The 27,881-nt window shown below is 42.8% G+C and overlaps 1 protein-coding gene and 1 long non-coding RNA gene across 3 annotated transcripts in view; one reads left to right on the forward strand and one right to left on the reverse strand.

Moving 5' to 3' along the window:
* LOC145357924 (tissue alpha-L-fucosidase-like) lies at positions 1–26,265 on the reverse strand. The gene is made up of 8 exons (XM_080211503.1): positions 25,839–26,265; positions 17,123–17,257; positions 14,472–14,609; positions 13,061–13,166; positions 11,022–11,222; positions 9,965–10,152; positions 8,008–8,107; positions 1–3,244 (listed from the first exon to the last, which is right to left on the reverse strand). Exons 1-8 carry the CDS (start codon positions 26,192–26,194, stop codon positions 3,104–3,106), a joined length of 1,365 nt encoding a protein of 454 aa, XP_080067629.1. The 5' UTR covers positions 26,195–26,265; the 3' UTR covers positions 1–3,103.
* The window catches only part of LOC145357925 (uncharacterized), a 17,838-nt gene continuing 14,475 nt past the window's right edge, over positions 24,519–27,881 (forward strand). For both annotated transcript variants that reach the window (XR_013889391.1, XR_013889392.1), the window contains exon 1: positions 24,519–24,761. This is a non-coding gene — a long non-coding RNA (uncharacterized LOC145357925). The remainder of the gene's footprint in view (positions 24,762–27,881) is intronic.

Raw genomic sequence — 27,881 nt, forward strand, 5'->3', positions numbered from 1 at the left:
GATGGTGAATTCAAAGTTTTATTTAAAGAAAAATATCAGTTAGAACGAAGATGTAATACAAAATTAGATAAATCAAAATATGTCAGAATCATGCATCCGGACAATTGAATCTTCTCATGAGTATTGTTCTGTCTTCTTTCTACATTAACCTAATCTCATGTACCTAAAATAACTCATGCCCAAAAGATCTCTGTGACTTTCAATGGGTGATCAGTTCCATGAAAGCATGCATCTTCTTTCATCTTCTAGGCAAGCACCTTCAATCAGAATTTGGCTAACTTCATCTTCTCAAACGATGGGGGAAAGCCGACCAAAAAAATGGCAGTATTATTTCGGGTGAGAAAACCAGTGTGTTTCTCCGAGAAACACATGACATCTGCCTAAAAAAAATCCAAGGGCATGTTTCATGCTGTCATGCAGAGGGGCGGGAAGGGCTCAACACACTGCCAAAACCTAGCTGCACTGAGGTCAGGGTGCCATCTTTAAAGGGCGCCTTCCCTTTCCTTTCCCCACCCCACAACAAATCATCAGCCCCTTCTTCCCCCACTCTCTACCCCTTTCAAATGGCCATTGCTGGCATCCCCCTGCTCCTCCATCCACTCCTGGCCCTCAATCAAATCTGAATTAATGCCCCCCATCCGATGAGGCTCCCACTGGGGCCCATCTCTTGGAACAGATTGGCATGGATATGGTGCTAACCTGGCAGTGCCAACCCATGTCAGGAGACATTGACAGGCCACTGTCTAGCCACGTCCATCTCCCTCAGGGCTATAGTCACCTTTATGCCCTCAGAGAGACCCACACGACAGATTCACATAGGTGATTATTGTCAAGGAATCATATGTTACTTCAAAGCTGGCTTTGTTTGATCCTGTTAGTTTATTCAGTAAGGTTAGTCTGAGAATTATTTTTACTTAAAAGTACCATCCAAGCTTACTTACATTCCCCGGATTGGGTGTGAAATATTTCAGCAATATACTGATCCCTCATCATCCTTTCAAATCTCTACCTTCATTTTGCATGTAATGACAAATAGACATTGTTCCAAATTGTTAACCTTTCACTTTACACTCATCAAGCTCATAGTTACTATGGTTAAAACAATGAATAAGATTACATCAAATATTTGTGCTATCACCTTGTCTCATAATGGAATCCCAAAAGTTTGTCCCAAATTATACTGATTTCTCTTAATTCCGAAGTAAAAAGTAAATTTTATTTATTAGTCACATTACAATGACATTACTGCAAAAATCACCTAGTCGCCCCAAGTATCTCTTCCTTAAGTTCAATGTTTTGTTGTTGTAGAATACAAAAGTATCAATGAGAACTTTCAATCCTTTTTATTAGATCTGTCAGATATTCAGGTACCAGAGAGATATCATATCCAAACTTACTAATGTATTGATCTAGTTGATCGTTGCAATCATCTAAGTGTTTAATTACTCATGAACGTATTTGTCTAAAACTTGTCTTCCTATCTGGACTGACATCATCTTCCTGGATACCAATAGAATTACTGGAATTTCTTTCATTTTACCATTGATGCCAACATAATGTCACAAAACTAAAGGAATCAACTTAATTATGCTTTGTTGTGTTGGCACATGTATTTTAAAGGTATCTGACCTATACCCACGTATGATTAACTGTGTTTTTCTCTCACAGGCCAAATTCTGTTACATCACAAACTGTTGGTTTTGTCCACTTGAAGTAGGTTCCTTTGGACTGAGATCAAGGGCCAATTTCCAAATGGTTCTTTAAATATTTTGAGTTCCATCTTCTTTAATATAGATGACTATTAAGGCCAGGTGAAACAAGACTGTCAAGATCCACAACTTTCCTCTTCTTCACTCACCTGTAAGATAGATTCTGCATAAGAGTATACTACACTTGTGAGGAGCTCCTCTGCCAATCACAGGCTGTTCTACCCTCATGCTTGCTGCTGATAGGCTCAATCAGCAGCAAAAGCGAAAGAGAAACAGCGTGTGATTGGAGGAGCAACAGAACTCCAACCCCACATGTTCCCAGCCACAATTTTTACCTCACAAAATTTGCCAACAATGAGGATTCTGCAGAAGACAGGCAGGAGTTGACATAATAATCAATAATCCCACCCAATGACATTATTGGTTCCAATGATGCAATGTTAACTTTGTGTCAAAGCAATGGTCACATTTTAGCTGCAGAGCCATGCCAAGGGACACCAACAGGTTTTAATAAGTTTCTTGTTTTGACACCGATTGTGAGCCATATCAAGTGGTTTATGTTTTATTGCAACTAGGATGTTTCAACATTCAGGGTTTCCAATCTATGTTTCATTAAATCACAGATGATCATACAATGCTGGAGTGTACTCACCACTGACCATTAATATTTTTAAGGGACTGCAGTTAAGAGACTCATTTGGCACGAGGCAACTCCATAAGTTGTGCCAAAAAGTTAGAAATTTATAGCAAATTAACAAAATCATACTGATAGGTTCCAAGTTAAAAGTTTTAAGACCATGTGTAATAAATATTATTTGACCAAGGGTCATCTAGAATTGAAATGTTGGCTTTATTCTCTCCCCACAGATGCTGTCAGGCCTGCTGAGATTTTCCAGCATTTTTCATTTTTGTATAATAAACATTATAAAGTCTTGTGTATTGCTGCATTTTGTAAGAAAGGAAATCTTGACAGGTTTCAACACAAATACAGAAGGAATATTTCTACGCGACTGAATCACTTAAAACAGGAGTTAATGAGAATGAAAAAGCAGTCCCTGAAAACAGAATAGTTATCCCAAAACTGTCAAATTCTGCTACTAAACCTTGCAGTGTTTAGTCAGGTGACATAAGTTACGATCTGTACAATAATCTATCGTCATATTTTCTACCTATTCTTTTGCCACTACCAAATCCCACTTCTAATTGCCGCTTCCAAAGATAGCAATGCAACAAATGCTTTCAAGTTATCAAAAAATGAATCATGCTGATTTATATCAAAAATTTTGAAGCAATTGTTTTGTCACATAAGTGCAAAGTCACTCAAAACCTTTTTAAACCAAGAGCTGCTTCAAAGGACCGAGCTTCTTCTCAAGTAAACAGACAGCTTCTCCTGATTATGAAACTCCTTCAAGTTTCACTGTCCAACCATCTTCCGATGGGAGATTGGACGGAGAAACAGGGAACAGGTAGATGAGGATTCCCTGACCTGGAGAACTCTTCCATTTTAGAGGCTCGGGAATTCCCAGCATCGTCACCTGAAGAGAGAACACAAAAATATTCAACACAGCAAGCTCATTTCTTTCCCAGTCTACACAGTTTCCAGAGGAAAGTTTTCTCAGTTTCTCCCCTGTTTCCCAAGCGTACATCCAGCATTTGCAATGCTCCTTCAGACCTATGCTCCATATTTCTCAGCATGATACGATGGTGGTCCATGAAGGTAGCTGATGAAACCCTCAAGTTTCATGCAGCTTTTTACATCTCTAATTGGATTCATCCTTTTGCATTTTGACTAAGATGTAACCAAATATTATCTCAAAGAGAGATAGTGGCCATGATTTTACTGATTTGCCCCCCACCCCACCCATCGATGGGCAGGGTGAGCCAGTAAAATTGCACAATAATGGAGAAATCAGGATCCAATTTCTTGGCTCTCGCAATCTTACCGTAGCGGATTTCCAGTGCAGTCAGCCACTCACCCATTTCCGGTGAGAGGCTGAATATATTAAGTTAATTTATTCCAATCTTCATTTACATCTGCTAAGAGAGCTCGGCACTCAATCGTCCAGGCATGCTTGCCTTTGTGCCTTGTTGGAAGGTTCTCTCCGGCAAGGAAAACACCAGCGTGTTGCTCTTGCCGGTAGAATCTGAGGCCATTAAAGCACCCCGGGAAGGCCGAGGGCAAGGAGCCACTTGGGCAGTGCTTCTGGCAGTAAGAGCCAGGCACTTTGGCCCTGACAGCCTGGCGCCAGTGGCAGGGCCTGAAGGAGCGGCCTGATCAGGGGAGGGAGGGAGGGAGGGAGGGTGGTGGGCCATCACGTTTTTGGCAGCTGCAATCAGTGTGGGAGCAATTGGGGGGGGGGGGGGGGGGTGGTGGGCAGGGGAAGTCCCACTGCTATTCTGCATCAGATCAGTGGAGGAAGGAGGGTGGAAGGGCATTGCTACTCTGTCTGTGATCGGCAGAGGAAAGGGGGGCCTGCTGCCATAATTGGTGGTGGGGGGTGGGGGGCACAATCAGTCTGGGCGGTGTGGCCTACGTTTTCAGGGGGTGTGGGACTTGCGATTGGCCATGGGCCCCTCCAATTGCAGGGGTAGAGGGGTTGGTTCAGGCTGGCTCCAACAGCAGAGGCCTGACAGCTCTTTCTCTCTCAGTCAAGCCTCTGCTGTTGGAATTGCGCATGAGGTCTGTACACGTGCAATAGGTCCCTCTGCTGCTGGCTGGTGAATGAAGCCCTGCCCACTGCCTGCAGCTCATTTTTTCATGCACTATATGCTTAAGATTGGGAATTAAAGACTCACACAAAAAACAGATCTACAACTCTCCCATTTTCATGCTAGCTGGACACTTAGAATTTTTCCTGTAAAATTCCACCCAGTGGATCAGTCAACAGCAGCGTGGAGTTTTGTGAAGGGGATAGTGACTGAGGACAGGGAAGTTAAGCATGACTAAATAATTATTTTGTGATTTTGTTATTAGTCAAAGAGGGGATGTGGAGGAGGGAGTTGCAGAAGAGAATGAGATATCTGGGTGCAAAAGAAGCAAGAGGAAATCATGCTTGACAAATCTGCTGGGATTCTTTCAAGATGTAACTAGTTGAGTTGACAGGGAGAACCAGTAGATGTGGTATATTTGGACTTTCAGAAAGCGTTTGACAAAGTCCCACGCAAGAGATTATTGTGCAAGATTAAAGCACATGGGATTGGGGGAAGTGTATTGAAATAGATATAAAACTGGTTGGCAGAGAAGATACAAAGAGTAGGAATTAATGGGTGCTTTTCAAATTGGTAGGCAATAACTAGTGGGGTGTCACAGGGATCGGTGCTGGGACCCCAGCTATTCACAATTTGGGCCCGATTTTACCATTTTTATTCGAAGCACTGAATCTGGGCACAATTTAGATCTGACTTGGAAACCTGTTCTCAGGTGCCCCCATATGCACTCAGCTTGAAAAAAACAAATCACACTATGGTCTGGGCTTATCGCACCTGAAACGATCAGAGCTCTGAACTGCGCATGCCCAGTGTGAAAAAAGATTTGAAAAACACTCCCCTGTCACATTGCTCCCAGCTGCAAAAAGCAGATAACACGGCTCGGGAGCGAACAGCGGGAGCGATGACCCCCACAGACATTGCCCCACTCCCACAACATAACTCTCCCCCTTATCCAACCACAAGCCCTCCTTCCCCCCACTACCCAGACCAATTGTGACCCTCTGCCCCCCTTTCCCCCCCACCAATCACCCGCAAAGTGGCAGCAGACCCCCCTGACCCTGCCCCCCTTCTCCACCCCCCCCCACCAGAGAATAATTGGGCCTCCCTCCCCCCGCCCACCAACCAGAAAGCAATCTGGCCTCCCCTCTCCCCCCCATCACCGGACAGCAATCTGGCCTCCCTCTGCCTTCTTCTCTCCTTTCCACCCCTCACCAGAGAATGATCTGGCCCAACTCCCTCCCCCCTCCACCACCGATCTGAGTCAGAGAGCTGTTGGGAAGCTCTGAACTTACCTCTTCGGAAGCTGGAGCGCCCGAAACAGACCTTTGCCGAGCATGTCTGTTTCGCGCCGAATCTGGACACGCAAACACGATGGTAAAGTGAGAAATGCTGATAAAGTTGGGCAGGCAGCCCATTAATTCAATTTAAATGTAAGCAACTACGGTCAAATCACTGTTGCGTCTGTTTCGGATACGAATAGGATTGCAGCCATTTTCGGGCCTTGGTAAAGTGGGCACCTAGGCAGACGCAAGTGTAGATAGTGTTAATGGCCTCACGCCCGACTTTACCAAGTTTTCATTCACGCCTGAAAATGGGCGCGACGCAATGGTAAAATCGGGCCCTATATATTAATGATTTGGATGAGGGAACAAAATATAATATCTCTAAGTTTGCAGATGATACCAAGTTGGGTGGGAGGGTGAACTGTGATGAGAATGCAGAGATCCTTCAGAATGACCTGGACAGGTTGGGTGAGTGGGCAAATCAATGGCAGATGCAGTACAGCAAAAGCAAGAAGGCAGATTACTACGTGAATGGCTATAAATTGAGAGAGGGGAGTGTGCAACAGGACCTGGGTATCACTGAAGGTAAGCATGCAGATGCAGCTAGCGGTAAAGAAGCAGGCCTTCATTGTGAGAGGTTTCGAGTACAAGAGCAGGGATGTGTTGTTGCAATTATACAGGGCCTTGGTGAAGCCACACCAAAAATATTGTGTGCAGTTTTGGTCTCCTTTGCTGAGGAAGGATGTTCTTGCTCTCGAGGGAGTGCAGCGAAGGTTTACCAGGCTGGTTCCAGGGATGGCAGGACTGATGTATGAGGAGAGATTGACTAGGTTAGGATTGTTTTTGCTGGAGTTCAGACTAATGAGGGGGGAATCTCATAGAGACTTATAAAATTCTAACAAAACTAGACAGGGTTGAAGCAGGGAGGATATTCTCAATGGTGGGAAGTCCAGAACCAGGGGTTACAGTCTGAGGATTCAGGGTAGACCATTTAGGACGTTTCTTCACTCAAAGAGTGGTGAGTCTGTGGAACACATTACCAAGAAAGTATTTGATGCCAAAACATTGAATTTATTCAAGAGGCAGCTGGATATACCATTTGGGGCGAATGGAATCAAAGGTTAGGGGGAAAAAGCAGGATTAGGCTATTGAGTTGGATGATCAGCCATGATCGTAATAAATGGCAGAACAGGCTCGAAGGGCTAAATGGCCTCCTCCTGCTCCTATCTTCTATGTTTCTATGAAGGTGATTTCAGGCTGGAGTGTCCTTAGCATCACAAGAGAAGGTAAAAATATTACTATAATTTCCTAAAGTAAAATAAAAAATATCGTGGCAAGTTACACCAAATATGCAAATTCCAAAAGACATTTAGTACAATGAAGGATTAACAAATAGTACATAACTGGAGACAATAGTAACAAGGTATTTATGTGGCACATTTAATGCCATAAAAGATCCCAAAACGTTTCACAGGAGCATTATAAAGCAACATCTCACCGAGCCATGTAATGATATTAGGGTAGATAATCAAAAGCTTGGTCAAAGAAATAGGTTTTAAGTAGAGCCTTATGGTGCAAAGAGGGGTTCCAGAGCTTAGCTTCTTGCCAGCTTAATGCACAGCTATCAATGATGGAGTGACTAATATTGGGGATATTCCAAAGGCCGGAATTAGAGGAGAGCAGACATCTCAAGAGGAACGTGGAGTTGGAAGAGCACGGATGAATCTGAAAACAATGGAATTTTAAAGTTGTAGTGTTGCTTAATGGTTAAAGTTGTGATGTAGATCAGCCAGCAGAGTGGGGGATGGGTGAAGGGAACTTGGTGCGAGCTAGGGCAGAAGAGATTTAGATGAAATAAAGTTTGTGGAAGGAAGAATTTGAGAGTCAGGGATGTTGTGAGTGCAAAAGAGTAACATAGTTAAAGATTAAAAGGTGAGAGTGAGACAAAGGAATAAGAGAGGTTAAGTACAGCTTGCAAAAAAACAAAAATATTTAACAAGACAAAAAGAAACAAAGTTCAAATGACGAAGAAATATCAGACAACTCAGTTTTTCTGTATTCAACCTCATTGGACCTTATTAACCAATTGCGGAACCCAAGTAATATCTATGCAGATTCAGCAACTTGATAACTACCAGAGGCAAAACCAACAATGGAATGTCACTGTCTGCTGGTCAACGGGATTAACAGTGATCTCAAATACATCAGATGTCCAGCTCCTTCAGTGGCTCCAGAGGAGACAACTGTGCACAGGTCAGATAAAGATGAAGAAACAGCCAGAGGGGAACAAATCCCTAAGCACTTACTTTGGTGTTTGGCGAGGTCTTCGGAGATTCCAGTTCTAGGAGATCATTACTGGGCCACTTAATGAACACTGCATAAACTGAAGATCCCTTACTAGTGTACCTGGAGGCAAAGACACATCACACAGATAAACACTGAATTAAAGACAGAGACTTGTGGGAAATGTGACTTTTAAATATTCATTATTCAACATAACCTCTACTGGAAATAGGAATTATATATATGGGCGGCAGAGTGGCACAACGGTTAGCACTGCTGCCTCACAGCACCATGGACCCAGATTCAATTCCCAATTTGGGTCACTGTCTGTGTGGAGTTTGCACATTCTACCTGTGTCTGCGTGGGTTTCCTCTGGGTGCTCCAGTTTCCACCCACACTTCAAAGATGTGCGGGTCAAAGTGATTGGCCATGCTAAATTGCCACTTAGTGTCTGGGGGACTAGCAGGTTAAATATGTGGGGCTACGGGGATAAGGGGCTGGGTGGGTTTTGATGGTTGGTGCAGATCTGATGGGCTGAATGGCCTCCTTCTGCACTGTAGGGATTCTAGGATTCTTTGTCCATGATAAATGAACACAGAGCATTTACAATCTCAGGTTCCATGGAGAACATGAGTGTTGAAATTGTGCAAAGGTGTACCTGAGTTTGACACAACAGTTAGAAGCCAGATCCTAAGAATGGCATCTCTTTCACAAAACTAATGATTATCAATTGCGCACAGATACGGTTACTACAAAACTCAACGCTCTCCTTAGGGCAATTTCAATACTCAGATCATAAGCTTTACTGTTGTTGGTCCACGCAGGAATCACCATTGGAAAATTTCCTTCAAAAGAAATGATAATTGAGAACTGAGTGGCATTATAGAATCTACACATCCAGCAATTGTATGAAAGACTGCATGTGAGCTCTCTTGCAAGCTGTTTATTACCTGGTGTGAAAGAACACAGACCACTAAAGTCCTAAGATTGATATTCAAGTGTCATACTAACCCCAGTGTTATAACTGAATTTTGATACTGATGTTGGAGAATGTCTTTTTTTTTACCATTTACAGCATTTAGTGCCCATTTCTATTTGCTCTAGAGAAGGTGGTGGTGAGCTGCCTTCTTGAACTGCTTCAGTGTACTGTGGTGTAGGTACACCCACAGTGCTGTAAGGGAGGGAGTTCCAGGATTTTGACCTAGCAACAGTGAAGGAATGGCAGTATATTTTCAAGTCAGGATGGTGAGTGACTTGGAGGGGAACTTCCATATGGTGTTCTTCCCACGTATCTGCTGCTCTTCGCTTCTGGAAGAGTCTGGAAAGTTCTGCTTAATGAAATTTGGCAATTTCTTGTAGATGTCATATTCTCTTGTACACACTATCGTCACTGTTTACTGATGGTAGAGGGGAAGAATATTTGTGGATGGGGTTCCAGTTAAGTGGGCTGTTTTGAAATATACTCAGTGAGAAGAGATCAATGTGTTGTTGCAGAAACGCCAAAGTCAATCCACAAAAATGACTTAGTGAAAGAGATTTTTTTTTCAATATTTGTTGCTTTCATACTTTTGTTGGCCATGGCTCTTGATCTTTGTTCAAGCCCCTCCATCGCCACATCTGAAACAACCTCAACAATCAGTGCCAGCTACATACCTCCACCTCTCTGAAATCTCCTTGATCCCCACACTTTCCACTCCACCATCGATGGCTATTCATTTCATTCACTGAGTACCTGTCCTCTACAGCCCCAGTCCCTCTCACCTCTTTCCCTCTCACAGCCTCTCTTTTTCACTTTCCCTCCATCTGCTCAGTATCTCTCCTTTGTCCATTGCACTCTCTGCGTATCAGCAGTATCAAAGTTGTTCTATGTTTCTCACTTTGTCTTTAAGCATGAGGTTCAACTAAAGATAACTACAAAGAAGGAGGCAATAAAGTGAAAAGAGAAACAGCTGTGCTATAGTTAACCCTGACAGACTTTACCATATATCTGTAGAGTTCTCTTTCTGCACTCGCCATGGCTTTGACGCATATATTGCTTCACCATTAACATTTAACCATTGTCCAATGGCCTCCAGCCTTTCTTGGAAAATGACAGGGATAGTGCCTTCTTTGGTTGGACCAATATTAAGCAGCAAGTTGCCTCCAAAAGACACAGCATCCATCAAATTCTGCCAGAGAAAAAAAAGTCAGTGAGATAGGGTACTGTCTCTATTGTCCATGGTTTCTGTTTTAAGCTTCAGCCTCATAACAGTAACGGAATACATTCTGGCAGTTTTACAGCACCCAACACACGCAATGGCAGGGTGGGCTCGAAGGGCTAGATGGCCTACTCCTGCTCCTATTTCTTATGTTCTTATTACCTATATCCTTTCATTACCTGCTAAATAAATAGCCCTCATTTCATATGATTAACATAGATAGAAAAAATGTAGCAAACATTTTCCCATTTATTTGTAGACCCCATAAACATTGACATAAATCAGGTCAAAACACATTAAAAGCTAAATGCTCATTTATCTCCCTAAGAAAAATAAATGTTTTGTCAGTCATTTTTTTGTCAATCTCCATTTAAATATACAGAATTACTTTATTCTGCTGATTATTGCAGCTCATCAATTTTCTCCCCTCTTCCTCTAAAGTTCCTTTGGCTCCTTCTATCATTTGGATTGATAGGAACTTTCAAAACCTTGTGGTTATATGAGAATGGTGATTTGGAAAATTAACAGGCTATTTAGTGCAGAGGCATCACTTCTGTACCCATGCACTTTCAAATTGGCGAGCTTGCTAGGAATCAACAGCATCCTTCTCAAATTCAGTAAGATTTTCCAGCCAATTGTAACATCTCAGCACAGACTGTGTAACAACCTGGAAACCTCCCTGATAACACTGATTCAGCTAACCTTTAGAAATACTCTGATTCACTTGTTAGCAAAGGAAGCTCACACCAGAACTCCAATGCACCTTCACCTGAACTTATCATTCTAGTTCTTTATTGTTATTTAGTGCTGTTCCCTATTGATTAATCAGGAACACGTACACTGATAATGGATGGCACATCCAATACTTCATTCAAATGCATGTTTCTGCGATATCCCCACGACTGTTTGTCGACCGTGGTGCACTTCTCCCACTTATGGTGTTGAAGCTTGGTGGGGCTGTATTTGTCTGCGCAGTTGAAGAATCCGCCATGTTTACAGGAACAACCAGCTCCCCAACGATCATTGGTTACCACAGTATCCTAGCAAAAGAGACAAAGGAACAGATATTTATATAGTGCCTTTCACAATTCTTAGGATGCCACTGAGCACTTTATATCCAGTGCAGTGCTTCTGAAGTGTAGTCATTGTTGAAATGTAGGAAACATGGCAGTTAATTCATGTGCAGCAAGAGCCCAAAACAGAAACATGATAATGACCAGATATCTGTCTTTTTTACTCATACGATGTTGGTTACAGGATTGAGTTCAACAATTCTGATCACGATCTCTGCCCATTTTTTGAAGCGCAGCATTTGATAATAATTCTATCATTCCCCACTTGCCCCTCCAGACACACCTTTTCGGTTCTTTACATCTCCCATTACTATCCCCTTGGCCTTGTAAATCTCTCCTGCCAATCACTGAGTTTCTCCTTTTGTCCTGCCCTGCCCTACCTCCCTACTAACCCTTTCCCCTACATTGTACAGAAATTGTTATATCTCTAAGTTGTCTCAGTTCCAACAAATGATTATTAGCCTGAAGCTTTAACTTGGTTTCTTGCTCCACAGAATTTTACAGTGTTTAACCTGATCCAGGCAATAGGTATATGAAGCCAGAGAGGGAACAGCTCTCAATTCTGCTAGCAGCAGGAAAGCCATGCAATGGAGTAATGCGCACAAAAAACAACAGCTCCAGAGGAACTAAAGGACAGTTTGTTCTTGAAAGCAGGGAATGGAAAAGAAACTACAAGAATATTGAAGTGAAAAGGAACAAAAGGGAGCTGCCATTGGAACAAGGCATTGTTCACTGAAGTTAAAGTGAGACATGGTGAGGCTGGCTATAGTAGAGCTCCATACCTGAAGAAATCATAAGTTTGGTATCCTTACTTCCAACTTTTGAAAACGACAGTGTTCTCTTGGGGATTGAGTGTTTGAGATGTTGTGTGGTCATTTGGGTGCATGTTGCAATTCAAGACAAAGGAATAAGGAAAGGAGAGTTGGAAAACCTGGAGGATCCGCCAATCGTTGCTAAAACAGCCGAGATTCATTTGAAAGATGTTAACATGCATCTTTTTGTGAGTGGAATTCAGAAACACTTGTGTGATAAACATCTGCGGGGAATTTCAGGAAAAATCCATGGAAGATTGATTGAGTGGCACCTGCCAATTGATTCCAGAGTGGGGCGTTATCTGGCCACTTCTAGGCTGTTGGGTTACAGGAACTCCGTTAACCGAGAACATTATGGCATAAAACATATTTTGTACCCAGTGCAATCCTTAAAACATGTAAACGTTTGTAAAGATAAGTAAGTGTGAAGGAATGTTGTATTATAGTCAAACTTTTCATGTCAATAATTTTTTGTTGCTGGAAGCTAACTGGCAGCCTTGTGGCTTTTCCTCCACGTTTTCTAAAAAATGTAAAGTTACTGTCTTGTGAGCTAGGGATCCATTCTGGGATCTTTCCGTCCAGCTATAACATCAATTAGGTTTGTAACAGCTGATATTTGTCAATAACCGAGAATTCAAGCATCAATTCTTATAAGAGGTATAAAAGGTGGAGATTATACAGGTGGAGAGGAAGACAGTGACCACAGAACGCTTGAATTTAACATGAGCTGTTGTCAGGAACATCCAGGATCAGAACACAAATATGTAATTTTAGCACAGCTAAATTCAATGAAACAAGGGAACAACTAAAGCAAATAGAAGCTGGGAGGGAGGGGAATTGTTCACAAGAGAAATGGAACAACTTTTACACATAATGCTGAATATGCAGGGTAAAAAAGAAGTTTAATATATCTGATCCCAAATAGATAAACAAATTAAAAATGAGTTAATTATAATCACCCGCAATGATCTTGTAAATATTGCTAATAAGTACCTTGACAGGGCTATCGTTGTAAAGCCAGGCCAGAAATCCAGTGGAGTTCCAGTAGGTATCTGGTGCTTCCCAGTCTCCATCTGACCAGATTATATCTGGTTTATACCTGGTGGGGAAACATTCACATGTTAGGAAATAGAGAAGATTTTAAGCAAGTTATATTAGTTCCGTCGGTATTAGGAATAAGCTATAGCTTTAAGTTCAAGTTTGATTGTGATGGCAGTCTAAACAACTTTAAGTGCAATCTTGATATCTTTCCTTAAAGGCACACAAGATGCTTACTGACTTGTAACAGGATTATTGACAGTGAAAAATGAGTGCCATCTTTTAGTGTCTATCCTGGATGGTGTTAAAAACTAACAAGTAGGAATGATGAAAAATTATACCACCTTAGCTATAAGCCTGGATATTAAACCGTGCAATATTATTGTTCAAACACTCCATTACGTGTCTGAAAGGATTCTGCTGTTACCATAACAGGGTTGTTTAACCATTTGGAAAAAAGAAACATGATGTTTCACACAGTAATATCACACTGCACCATTTCCAGGCAGGTTTACTTACTGAGGGGCAGCATTGTGAGCTTTCAATTGAGATGGCAGAGCGGATAATTCTTGGCAATTTTAAAATGAATTCCGCTTTAAAAATTATTCCATACTGGACAAATGCCCCATTCTGTCCTCTGCCCTCAGCACCATTTAAACTGATAATCCAAGCAAACTGTCAGGTTTTAATTACATTTCAGTCTACATAGAAAAGCCAGAGAAGTGAGTAGAGTCTGTGGTCAATGCCACCACCCTGTGCATATGCACTGACCGGGATTTTCCTCAATATCAGCGAAGGGCAATGTCGGGCAGGAAAAGCAGTGTGGTGGCTGCTGATGGTAATGCTGGCTTTCACATTTACATGATATATCACACACGTCACATGACATATCGATGATTTGCTAACCCCGCCATCAGATCAGACACTCAGTGATCCAGGCGCCATTTTTAAGGACCACCCCAGCACACAGTTAGCAAATCAGGAAACAATCTTTACTCAGGTGCACCCCGTTGCACCCACCTGGCATCAAGCTGGCACTAGCCTCTCCTTCCTGAGCACTGAGTGCACTTCCAAGCTCCCCTGGGATTACTGCTCGCCAGGTGCATGCTTTCTGAGACCAGTCACGCTTCACATCATTCATATGTTACACTGCTGTGAATGGATTTTTTGATGTGGGGGTGATTGTGGCATATGGGCCTGATAATTATATGTTAACATAATATAATAAGGTTCACTGATAATTATATGTTAATTGATTATAGTGAGGCTCCCGATGTTGAACATTGGGGAATGCAGTCAGTCAGTGGTGGCGGAGAGGGCACTGTGTCTCAGTAATGATGTGCGCTCACAGACAATATTCCATTACCTCATGACCAACTCGTACAGCTCTGGTAATGTTTTTTCCACAACAAATTTCTGGGTCTTGAAATGGTTCTGTTTATCATACAGGTAGAGAGGATGAAACCACTCAAAGAGAGAATGGTACACTCCGTAAGTCAAATTCCTGTTGCAACAGAAGGACACGTTTGATGTATTAAATTTCAAACTGGACCATTCAGTTTGTTTTCAATATATTTGAATATTTAAGATCAATAGTGAAACAACTATAGCAAACATAGAAGCACATAAAATAGGAGCAGGAGTAGGCCATTTGGCCCAACAAACCTGCTTCACCAGTCATTGTGATCATGGCTGATCATCCAATTCAGCAACCTGTTCCCACTTTTCCCCCCATATCCTTTGATCCTTTAAGCCCCAAGTGCTATATATAACTCCTTCTTAAAATGTTTTAGCCTCAACTGCTTTCTATGGTAGTGATTTTCACAGGCTCACCACTCTGAATGAGGAAATTTTCCTCCATTTCAGTCCTAAATAGTTTACTCTGTATCCTTAGACTGTGACCCCTGGTTCTGAACTCCACCGCCCCTCAACTCCACCATCGGGACCATCCTTCGTGCATCTACCCTGTCTAGTCCTGTCAGAACTTTATACATTTTTGTGAGATTCCCCCACCCTCATTCCTCAAAACTCCAGCAAAAATAATTCTAACCAACTCAATCCCTCCTCATATGTCAGTCCCGTCATCCCAGGAATCAGTCTGGTAAACATTTGCTGAACTCCCTCTATATCTTCCTCAGATAAAGAAACCAAAACAGTCACAATATTCTAGGTGTGGTTTCACACTGAATAATTGAAGTAAGACATCCCTGCTCCTGCACTCGAAACCTCTTGCTATGAAGGTCAACATACTATTTGCCTTCTTTATCACCTGCTGCATCTACAAGCTTAATTTCAACGACTGAAGGTCTCAGTACACATTCCTCTCTGTCAATCGGCAACTGTTCAGATAATCTGCCTTCCTGTTTTTGCTACCAAAGTGGATAACTTTATATTTATCCACATTAAACTGCACTTGTCATGCATTTGCTCACTCACTCAACTTGTCTAAATTACACTGAAGGCTCTCTGCATCCTCCTCACAGCTGATTCCCCACCAGCTTTGCGTCATTTGCAAATTCAGAGCTATTACATTTAGTTCCCTCATCCAACTCATTTATATAGTGATTAGCTGGGATCCCAGCACTGATCCCGGCAGTACTTCACCAGTCACTGCTTGCCATTCAGAAAATTAATGTTTTGTTTCCTGACTGCCAACCAGTTTTCTGCCCATCTCAATACAATTCCCCCAATCTCATGCACTTCAATTTTACACACTAAACTCTCATGTGAGACATCAAAAGCTTTCTGAGAGTCCAAATAAACTACATCGCCTGGTTTCCTCATCGTCACTCTACTAGTTACATCCTTGAAGAATTGCAATAGATTTATTAAACGTGATGTCCCTTTCATAAATCCATGCTGACTCTTCCAATGCTGCCACTGTTTTCCAAGGGCTCTGCTACTAATTTTTTTATAATGGACTGTAGAATTTTCTCCATTACCAATGTCAGGCTGACTGGGCTATAACTCCCTGTTTTCTTTCTACCTTCCTTTTTAAATAGTGGGGTTATATTTGCTACCCTACAATTTGTAGGAAGTGCTCCAGAGTTTATAGAATCTTGGAAGATGGCCACTATTTCTAAAGCCACTTCCTTAAGTACTCTGGGTAGGTAAAAATAACCTCAGAAGCAATCTTCTTATTCTTCTTACAAGATAGGTAAAGCAGTAGATGAAGAAAACTGGAGCTCACATTTGAGAACCCATGAGATTGTGACTAATAAAGATGCGGAACAAAAGATGTGGCAATGCGGGAATGACAATTTCAAATGCATTGGCTGAGTCTGTAATGAGGGAAGGGGTAAATATTGAGAAGGCTGGGGATGGGCTTTTAAGAGTGCTTGTGAAGCTTTCCAAGCTTTAGCTAGACCATTACTCACAGTAGTACATTTCAATGGCTCAGACCCCACAAATAATCCTTGTTATTTGAGAATAGAAACCTTAATTAAATATTAACAGTTTATTTTAACACAGCCCTTCCCCCTTTCCCTTAACCCCAAATGATATGTGTTTGCCTGGGCATACATTTGCCATCTGAAGTTTCAAAGGCTAAAAAACGGAAATGCTAAAGTTTTGGCAAATTTGTCAGCAAGTTTCACTTCAATTTCCAATATCATTATGGGGATATTCCTGTTAAATTTATAAAATGTCGCAGAAAGTAAAATGATGATTACAGGGCATTGCTTTAATTTTAGTTAACATTTCTGTAAACAAAAGAAATAAGAACAAAATCATGTCATCGCAAAGACTGCTTTAGGACAGTTCAGTGGTTTTAGGGATCCCCTACACAGGAAAGTTTATGCACATTGTACCAGGTTACTAATTGCCAGTGTGTTTCCAGTTGGGTGTTAAACTTTCGTGAAGACATCATTGATCAAATCCTGATTGACTCAGAATGGTAATATTTTGGTACCACTCTTTATATTCTGTGGAATTAACATGGGTTTTAATTGTCAATACGCATCAATGTGATTGTAAATACATTGCAATTTCACCAGTTACACAGAATTAAATACAAACCGTTTTCGAACTGCGACTCCCAGGTCACCCACCAAATCTCGATGAGGACCCGTGTCAATTGAGTTCCAATTCCAGGACACTGCTGATCCCCAGTTTGTGAATCCTTCATGATGTTTGCTCGTCAGAACCACATACCTGAAAGCACAAACCACAAGAAAGCTGCTTGAGAATCAATACCAATGTCCCCATCACTTCTGGATATTCTAGATCATTTCAAACCAAGATCAGCTCAATGAGAAGCAAAGGATTCAAACAAAAATTACTTAGCTTGCTCTTTCATTGAGATTTTCCGAATTAGTTTTTGGCAAATGTTGTAAAGATTTTCTTCCTACCAATGTTTTTCCTTAGGCCACACAAATGACATTAGAAATATAGAAAATAGGAGCAGGATTAGGTCATTCAGCTCTTTGAGCCTGTTCCAACACTTAATATGATCATGGCTGATCCTCTATCTCATGAACATACTACCATGCCCCCGAAACCTTTAGAGTCCACCTGTTTTCTTCTTAAATATATTCAGCAACTTGGCCTCTGCAGTCTTCTCTGGTGAAGAATTCCACAGGTTTACCACTGAGTGAAGACATTTTTCCTCATATCAGTTCTAAATGGCCTATCCTATATCCTGAGACTGTGGCCCCTTGTCCTACACCATCCTGCTAGAGAAAACATCATCATCTAGTTTATACCGTCCTGTTAGAATTGGCTGTTGCTGCTTTCTCCTGTGAAACCCTCTCCCCCAGCAGTATTCAAAATGAAAAACCTGTTAGAAAGGGAGATGGACCCATGGAACTCCTGCATTACCTGGCTAGTGTTTTTGCTCTGCCTAGCAATTACCCATTCCCTTTCTGTCTCTGCACGTTTCACCTGTGACATGGCCACATCACTGTACATGCTATCCACAAATATTTTATCCATGCAGGTGCTCCACAGTGATTGCAACCACAGCTCCAGCTCCAACTCTGAATTGCAGATTTCAAGTAATTGCAACTGGACACGGTGAAGCCTTCCATTGTTTGCTGAAGCAGAGAGAGAGAGCTAAGATTTTACCTGTTAAAAACCTGTTTAAAATAAGTTTAAAGCACTTTACTCTTTGTAGAACTGTTTAAAGCATTTATTTATTGTATTTACTGCTTTAAGAATTCTGAAGGAGTGGTTAAAAGGCATTTGTGGACCAGCCTGCTTTAAATCAGCGCCAGGTTTAAAAGGAGGCCTGGTGTAGACAGCGGGCAGCGTCTGAGCGGGCAGCGGAGTGAGTGGGAAGCAGAGTGAGTTAATAGGGCTTAATATCAAAAAGGGCTGGAAGGAAAAAAGGCCAGGTGAGTTTGTTTGAAAAAACAAGGAAAAAAATTTTTTTTTCAAAACTACTACAGCAGGAGACAAGGAAAAAAATTTTTTTTCCCCATAAAAAATTACAGTGAATAATGGAGGGGCATGTGATGTGTGGTTTCTGTATGATGTGGGAACTGGTGGACCCCAGGGTCCTTCCCAGTGACCATGTCTGTAGTAAGTGCAGGTTGCTGGAGGAGCTCCAGCTCAAGGTGGATGAGCTGGCCTCTGAGCTACAGACACTGAGGCTCATCAGGGGGAGAGAGGGTGCCATTGTCAATGGGGTGCAAGTGACATCCACCCCTGCTAGACTGGCTAAATCTAAGGGTCAGGGACAAAAGGGGGCTGCTGGGAGGAGGAAGGGGGGTGAGGAGCGGAGGCCTCAGCCTCTTAATCTGCATAACAGGTTTGAGGTTCTTGCTTCCAGTCTGGAAGAGGACGAGGCAGGTGAGGTTGGTGAGCAAACTGCACACGGTACAGTGATGCAGCAGGACATAGGCAAAGAGAAGGCGAAAAGGAACGTAGTAGTGATTGGGGATAGTGGGGTGAAGGGTATTGACACTGTCCTTTGTCACAATGACAAAGTGCACAGAAGGGTGTGTTGTCTGCCTGGTGCTCGGGTACAGGATGTCGCAGCTGGGCTGCAGAGGAATCTGGAGTGGGAGGGTGAGAACCCGGTCGTTGTAGTACATGTGGGTGCCGGCGACGTAGGCAAAGTACGGACTGAGGATCTGGGGAGGGAGTATGAAAAGCTGGGAATGGAATTAAAGAGTAGAACCGACAAGGTGGTCGTCTCTGGGCTACTGCCTGAACTGAGTGCAGACGGGCGTAGGGTTGACAGGATAAAGGAAGTGAATGGGTGGCTCAGGGATTGGTGTGGGAGGAATGGGTTCGAATTTATGGGGCATTGGCACCAGTATTGGGGTAGGTGGGACTTGTTCGGGCGGGATGGGGTGGGTCTGAACCGTGCTGGGACCAGAGTGTTGGCGAATCGAGTAAAGAGGACTGTAGACAGGGCTTTAAACTAATTAGGGGGGGGGAGGGTGCGAGGGTAGGTGACCTTACGAGGTCTAAAGTTAAGGATAGGGTACAGGTAAGGGAAGAGGCCGAGGATGTCCCAATTGGTGGTGTTACGGCAAATAGGGTCCAGGTGAAGGCTGGGATGAAAGCGCTTTATCTGAATGCACGAAGCATTCGGAATAAAGTGGATGAGCTGGTGGCGCAGATCGACACAAATGGATATGATCTGGTGGCCATTACAGAGACGTGGCTGCAAGGTGACAGGGACTGGGAGATGAATGTACAGGGGTATCAAGTGTTTAGGAAGGATAGGCAGGAGGAAAGAGGGGGTGGCGTAGCTCTGCTGATTAAGGATAGTATCAAGGTGGTAGCAAGGGATGATATCGGAGCCAAAGAGCAGAAAGTGGAATCGTTGTGGGTGGAGATTAGGAACAGCAAAGGGAGGAAGACGCTGGTGGGTGTCGTCTATAGGCCCCCGAATAATGATCTGGAGGTGGGGCGGGCTGTTAACACACAAATAAGTGCGGCGTGCAGGAATGGGACGGCAGTAGTTATGGGAGATTTCAATCTGCATATTGATTGGTCGACCCATGTTGGACGAGGTGGGCTCGAGGAGGAGTTCTTGGAATGCTGCCGGGATAATTTCCTTGAGCAGTGTGTGTTGGAGCCGACGAGGGAGCGAGCTATCTTGGATCTGGTGCTATGTAATGAGGCGGGTAGAATTAGGGACCTTGCGGTGAAGGATCCTCTTGGAGAGAGTGATCATTGCATGGTGGAGTTTCTGTTGCAGATGGAGGAGGAGAAAGTGGGTTCCCGGACACGCGTCCTTTGTTTGAATAGAGGGGAGTATGGTAGGATGAGAGAAAATTGGCGAATGTGGACTGGGGGAGCGCGTTGGAAGGTAGGTCTGCTGAGGAGCAGTGGAGGATCTTTAAGGAGATCTTTCTTGGTGCTCAGCAGAAATTTATTCCGATGGTCAAAAAGGACAGTAGGAGGAGAGGTAATAAGCCGTGGATAACAAAGGAGGTGAAGGAAAGTGTTAAATTAAAAGCGGAGGAATTTAGAGTAGCTAAGAGCAGTGGGCGAGAAGAGGATTGGGAAAGGTTTAAATGTCAACAAAGATTGACAAAGAAGTTGATAAAGGAGGGTAGGAGAAGCTATGAAGCTGGGCTAGCGCTTAATATAAAAAAGGATAGCAAGAGTTTTTATAAATATATAAAAAGGAAGAGGCTGGCTAGGGTGAACGTTGGTCCTTTAGAGGATGAGAAAGGGGACCTAGTGGTAGGGGATGGGGATATGGCTAAGGTATTGAATAACTTTTTTGTTTCTGTCTTCACGGAGGAGGACGTGAATAATTTGCCGGGTGTTAGCGATGGAAAGGTGGTAGGACTGGAGGGTCTTAATGACATTACTGTTACTAGAGAGGTGGTGCTCGACAGACTGGAGGGGCTGATTGTGGACAAGTCCCCAGGACCGGATGGAATGCATCCGAGGGTTCTGAAAGAAATGGCGGAGGTTATAGTGGATGCCTTGGTGGTTATTTTCCAGACGTCGCTGGATTCCGGGGAAGTGCCGGAAGATTGGAAAACGGCTAATGTTACGCCGTTGTTTAAGAAGGGTGCCAGGCAAAAGGCAGGGAATTATAGGCCGGTTAGTTTAACGTCTGTGGTAGGTAAAATGTTGGAATCCGTCATTAAGGAGGAAATTGCGAGGCATCTTGAAGGGAATTGCTTGATAGGGCAGACGCAACACGGTTTCATTAAAGGGAAGTCGTGTCTGACAAATTTACTGGAGTTCTATGAGGATGTGTCTAGGGCAGTGGATAGAGGAGAGCCGGTGGATGTGGTCTTTCTGGATTTTCAGAAGGCGTTTGACAAGGTACCTCACAAGAGGTTATTGCAGAAGGTCAGGGGACATGGAGTTGGGGGTAGGGTGTTAGCGTGGATAGAGGATTGGTTGTCAAATAGGAGGCAGAGAGTGGGGGTCAATGGGTGCTATTCGGATTGGCGGTTGGTGACTAGTGGGGTGCCCCAGGGGTCGGTGCTGGGGCCTCAGCTATTTACCATTTATATAGATGATCTGGAGGAGGGAACTGAGTGCAGGGTGTCGAAATTTGCTGATGACACCAAGATTGGGGGAAAGGCAAATTGTGCGGAGGGTGTGGAGAGTCTGCAGAAGGATCTAGATAGGCTGGGCGAATGGGCCAGGAAATGGCAAATGGAATTTAATGTTGGCAAGTGTGAGGTGGTCCACTTTGGTAGGAAGAATGGTAGGAAGGACTATTACTTACGTGGCGAAAAACTGCAGCAGGCGACGGTGCAGAGGGACCTCGGGGTCCTTGTGCATGAGTCGCAAAAACCCAGCTTGCAGGTGCAGCAGGTGGTCAGGAAGGCGAATGGGATGCTGGCCTTCATAGCGAGGGGGATTGAATATAAAAGTAGGGAGGTCTTGCTGCAGCTGTATAGGGCATTGGTGAGGCCGCAGCTGGAGTACTGTGTGCAGTTTTGGGCGCCGTACTTACGCAAGGATATTTTGGCCCTGGAGGGAGTGCAAAGGAGGTTTACTAGGCTGATACCGGAGTTGAGGGGATTGAGCTATGAGGAGAGGCTGAATAAACTAGGCTTGTACTCGTTAGAGTTTAGAAGAATGAGGGGAGATCTCATTGAGACGTATAAGATGATGAATGGGATGGATAGGATAGAGGTGGAGAGACTCTTCCCGCTCAAAAAAGACAGTAGGACTAGGGGGCACAGCCTCAAGATAAAGGGGAGGCGGTTTAGAACGGAGTTGAGGAGGAACTTCTTCACTCAAAGGGTGGTGAATCTCTGGAATTCTCTGCCCGTTGAAGTGGTGGAGGCTGCCTCGCTAAATATTTTTAAGAAGCAGGTTGATGGGTTCTTGATAAGAGAGGGGATTAAGGGTTATGGGGAGAGGGCGGGAAAGTGGAACTGAGCCACGACAGATCAGCCATGATCTTATTGAATGGCAGGGCAGGCTCGAAGGGCTAGATGGCCTACTCCTGCTCCTATTTCTTATGTTCTTATGTTCTTATGAGAAATAGAAATACTCACTAGGCCCACTTAGCAAGGCCACCAAATCTTCTTTGTCCTAATCCTAACTTTCACCAAACTCCAATGTAAACACTCTGATGCAGCCCATAGCAACACTCCATCAAGAAATATAGAATGGAATACTCCTAAAAGGGTTCTCGTGTTATAAATGAGATTAATGCATTGACATCCATGATGGAGTTCAGAGTATTTTCAGTGCACAGCTACAAAATTGGCAGGAAATATATAGCAAAGAAACAGATTGAATGTGATTTTAGGATGTATTTTGGCAACCCTAATCTGATTTAGAAATAACTGCAATAAGGGGATAAGTTCAAAGAAAACGCTAGTCCATCACTAGGAATGGAACATCAGTCAATTCTCAAGTCAAAGACTGCAGTGCTGTTTCCCCATAATCCACTACAGAATAAAATTTAAATTGCAATGACCATGTCACAAATATAATTACTGAAACCATACAACTTAGCCCGCCCCGGAATGGGCGAGGTTCCCAGAACAAAAATTTCCAATTTTATGATCTCACCCGAGCAAGGCTGTAAAATCCCATCCAACGTTTCTGTTAGAACACTATAGGCACATTAACAGAACATTCATGCTATCATGGTGAGACATAACGAGGGTGATCTTCTTGACATCAACTCTATACTTCAATTCTAAAAATGTTTTAACAATTTTATTTTACAAAAGGATTTGTGTATAGTAGTAAACATGTCTTACTGCAATTACATAAGCCTTGGTTTTTAGTTTAAAAAGTTTATTTATTAGCGTCACAAGTAAGCTTACATTAACGGTGCAATTAAGTTTCTGCGAAAATCCCCTAGTCACCACACTCCGGCATCTGTTCGGGTACACTGAGGGAGAATTTAGCATGGTCAATGCACCTAACCAGCACGTCTTTCTGACTGTGGGAGGAAATCACACCTGGAGTATCATATGCAGTTTTTGTCTCTTTACCAAAGGAAAGATATAATCGCACTTCTGGTGCAACTAAGGTTCACCAAATTAATTCCTGGAATTAAGATATTGTCTTATGAGGAAAGATTAAATAGACTTGGTCATTATTTGCTGAAGTTTAAAAAAACAAGAGGCGAGCTCATTCAAAGATACAAATTTGTTACAGGGTTTGTAGTACCCAGCACAGGGCTATCAGCCAGATGCAGGAAGGTGGGATTAGAAAGGGCACCTGGGAGTCATTGGGTTGGCATGGAAAAGATGGGCTGAATAGCCTCCTTCTGTGCTGTAACTTTTCTATAACTCTACGGCTGGACAGGGAAGACAGTAAAAAGTCTGACAACACCAGGTTTTAGTCCAACCTATTTATTTGATAATATACTCACAAGCTTTCGGGTTAGCCCCTTCGTCAGGTGAATGGAGAGTTCTGGCCTCAGACAGAGCATATAAAGCACAGACAGTTTAGAGATTACTGATTAGAATGCGAATCCTTACCCCTAACCTGCTGTTCAAGACCTGAAGTGGCTGATAATGTGAGTGGAAGGAGCACTGATCACAGTTTAAAGAGATGGAAGATGCAGGAAGAATATTTCCCTTGGTTGTTCTAGCACCAGAGAACACTGTGTCACAATTAGAGCAGGTCATTTAGGACTTCTTCCCTCCGAGGTTGATGAATCTTTGGAATTCTCTGCCCTAGAGGGCAATAGAGGCTCAGGGGTTCAAGAGTGAGATCAACAATTGCTCAAAGGGCTGAATGGCCAATCTTGCTCCTATTTTTTACATTTTTATAAAACTGGATAAATGCAATGGATTACAAAGAAAATACACCAACCCCGTAATGTTCAAATAATCGTATTTAGAACAGCAGAAGCCATTTCCAAGTACTTTCCTGCATCCACCATCAATAAACTTTACTCTAGTATCCAGTAAAGAGCCTGAACAGAGGGAGCTGGAGCTCAATAAAGATTCAATTGCTTTTGGGACTAGGGGTCAGAAGTGCGAACAAGTTTCTGCCAGAACAGCTTTTCTGTTTTCAGAAACTGTTGGGCTGATTGTGTTTTCAACATTTTCTGCTTACAATTCAAATTTCCAGTTTTTAACCTCTGTCACTGCTGCGATACAATTGTGAAGAAATAATTCAGGGAATTTGCTTTAGTTTTCACACTGAGGAAGGTGGATACAATACCAGTGAAGGGAAGTTGACACAAAAGCAGGAAAGATAATCAACCACACTGAACAACACTGGGATAGTTGGTGCAATGTTATCCCAGGTACGTATCAAGTTGAATATATTTGAATATATTTAAGTCGTTGAATATATTTAAGTAATGGGTAGATAGATTTCTGATAGACAAGGGAATTAAGGGTTATGAGGAGAAAGGGGAAAATGGAACTGATTCACTTCAGATCAGCCATGATCTTATTGAATGGTGGGGCAGGCTCGAAGGGCTAGATGGCCTACTCCTGCTCCTATTTCTTATGTTCTTAAGTGATCATGTATCAAATGGTGAAATATCATGTGGTCTGAGCATCATATGATCAAATGTCAAGAAAATGCCACCCCAACCAGTTTAGCAACTCTGTTGAAATCAGCATAGAATGATTTTGCTGATATTAACCACAACCAGTACAATTAAAAAGAAAAATACTGCTGGTTTGTTGACCATCACATCAGACAAAAGTGACAATTTTTTTTTAATTTAAATTTGCGAAAATTTTTCATGTCGTCAACTCTATTATGATCACCGCTCAGTAAATATTAACTTTCACCACTACGGCACAATAGCACAGTGGTTAGCACTGCTGCTTCATAACTCCTGGGTTCAATTCCCGGCTTGGGTCATTGTCTGTGTGGAGTTTGTACATTTTCCCTGTGTCTGCGTGGGTTTCTTCTGGGTACTTCAGTTTCCTCCCTCAAAGATGTGGAGGTTAGGTTGATTGGCCATGCTAAATTCCCCCTTGGTGTGCCAGGATGCATTGGTTAGAAGGATTAGCAGGTAAATATGTAGGGATATGGGGAGACGGTCTGATTGGAATTGTTGTCCGTACAGACTTGATGGACTGAATGGCCTCTTTCTGCACTATAGGGGTTCTATGATTTCATAGCATTTTCTGAGTTTAGAAGTTCTTCAGCAGCTTCTTTCCTACTGCCATCAGACTTTTGAGTGGACCTACCTTTATATTAGCTTGATCTTTCTCTACACCCTGGTTATGGCGATAACACTACATTCTGCACCCTCTCCTTTTCTTCTCCCCTAGGTACCTATGTTTTGTCTGTATAGTGGGCAAGAATAATACTTTTCACTGCATGCAATACATGTGACAATATATCAAATCAAATCTTGTACCTGGCTCCGGATTTCCGAAACACCTCTGCCCACTGATCCGGATCAAAGAACTCTGCGGTAAACTCCGGGGCGAACTGGCTGTATGTGAACCCCTCCGGGTAGTTCTTTTTCATGAAATTCACATACTCCAGTCGATGCAAGCCTCTCCAGTTCCACCAGAACCACTCGCTCCCGAAGCTGGGCACTGAAAAGACACCCCAGTGGATGAAAATCCCAAATTTACCCTCGTCGTACCAGGCGGGCAGGGGTCTGCTGTCCAGACTCTTCCAGTCCGGCTGGTAGCGGGGAACGGGAGCAACACCCGGCCAAAAAACCCCAATTATACACAAACTACTGACAAAACTCTCCCAGCCCATACTCAGCAGCGAGCACAACCTGCAACAGCTACTGCGGAAATTGTCTTTTGCGTTACTTCCTCTTTAAAGGCTAGGCTTGCAATGGTACAGGAAATGTTTACAAATAGAATTCCCGAGTTCACTTTCAAACTCCTGGTATAATTATAAAGCACCCATCCCTAGACTAACAATCCTTTTGACAGCGATTGTTATCGCCAGTGAATATTTGAAACGAGTTATGATCGTCTGACAGAAATTAGCCTTAAAGTGGAAACGTCTTCCTCGGAGAGTGGGAAATCTTTTGAGATATCATTGCCATCCTAAATTACGCCATTTACAAGTAACACTGTGCTGTGTAAATAATTGTGTTATATGCTTCATAAACCCCCCAAAAATAGGATCCTCAGATACTGTTCCCTTGAAAGACACTTCCCCATTAATATATCTCATTCGTGTGGGACTTTTTGACTGGTGATTTCTACTTAGTTCATGAATTCATAAGATATAGGAGCAGAATTAGGCTATTCGGCCCATCGAGCCCCCTCTGCCATTCGATCATGGCTCCTTATCTCCTCATCATTTTCTTGCCTTCTCCCCATAACTCTTCAATCCATTATCAATTAAAAATCTGTCTAACTCCTTAAACGTACTGTCCCAGAATCCATCATACTTTGGATAGAGAATGCCACAGATTCGCAACCCTTTGGGAGAAATAGTTTCTCCTCAGCTCTGTTTAAATTTGTTACCCCTTATCCTAAAGCTGCTGATGCTATAAAGATACATTTTGCAGAAACAGAAAATCAGTGCAGGTCTTTAGAAGTGGAGGAACATTCTGGGTCAGCAATGATAGTTAATATGCAGATTTTTCTTTATGACTTTGGGGTTTACAGCAATGTAGATGAATGCAGTTCTCCCGTGAACCATGAACTGATTGTTAGGTGCAGCAGGTTCAAGGCACTGATTGACCAACTCCTATCCTATGTTCTGTTGCACATTAACTCCTGAATGCACGATGACAAAGAGGTGTAACTTTGCCAAGAAAGTCACAATGCCACTTTATGATTCCCACATAATGAACACAATACTGTGGCACGCCTTAAAAGATAAATACATGCAGAAGCTTTTTGCATATTTGAACAAAGAAAATTACAGGATAGGATCAGGCCCTTTAGCCGTCCAAGCGTGCAATGAACATGCTGCCCGACTGAACTAAAACCTCCTACTCTTCCAGGGACCATACCCTCTATTTCCATCCTACTCATGTATTTGTCAAGACACCCCTTAAAAGTCACTATCAAATCTAAAGAACAAAGAAAGTTTCCCAAAATTTGCTTTGGGAAAAATAATTTCCTCCAAGTTACGCTGAAAACATACCCCTATCCTTTTAAGCAATTTTATCCTTCATCATGTTTCTTCTCATCACCATCGTAAATGTGTTGGGTTTCTGAAGGAGTTGTAGTAAACAGTAGTTTATTCACTAGCTGAGCAGTTACTTCATGCTTGCACTCTGCCCACATTCCCTCCGTTTCCGTTTCTGACACGTGACCCATTGTGAGTGCTTTATCATGTGACTGTACAGTTTACATCTTCGACATTTAGGTGGGACAACCCAGTGGCATGAAATATGTGTGCACAAATGGAAACTGTGTACAATTCAATTCAAAACATTAAAATTAAACAGACTAATAATCCATAACTATTTATGAAT

This window comes from Carcharhinus amblyrhynchos, chromosome 24, assembly GCF_965287045.1.
Source record: "Carcharhinus amblyrhynchos chromosome 24, sCarAmb.v2.hapA, whole genome shotgun sequence".
Taxonomy (NCBI): domain Eukaryota; kingdom Metazoa; phylum Chordata; class Chondrichthyes; order Carcharhiniformes; family Carcharhinidae; genus Carcharhinus; species Carcharhinus amblyrhynchos.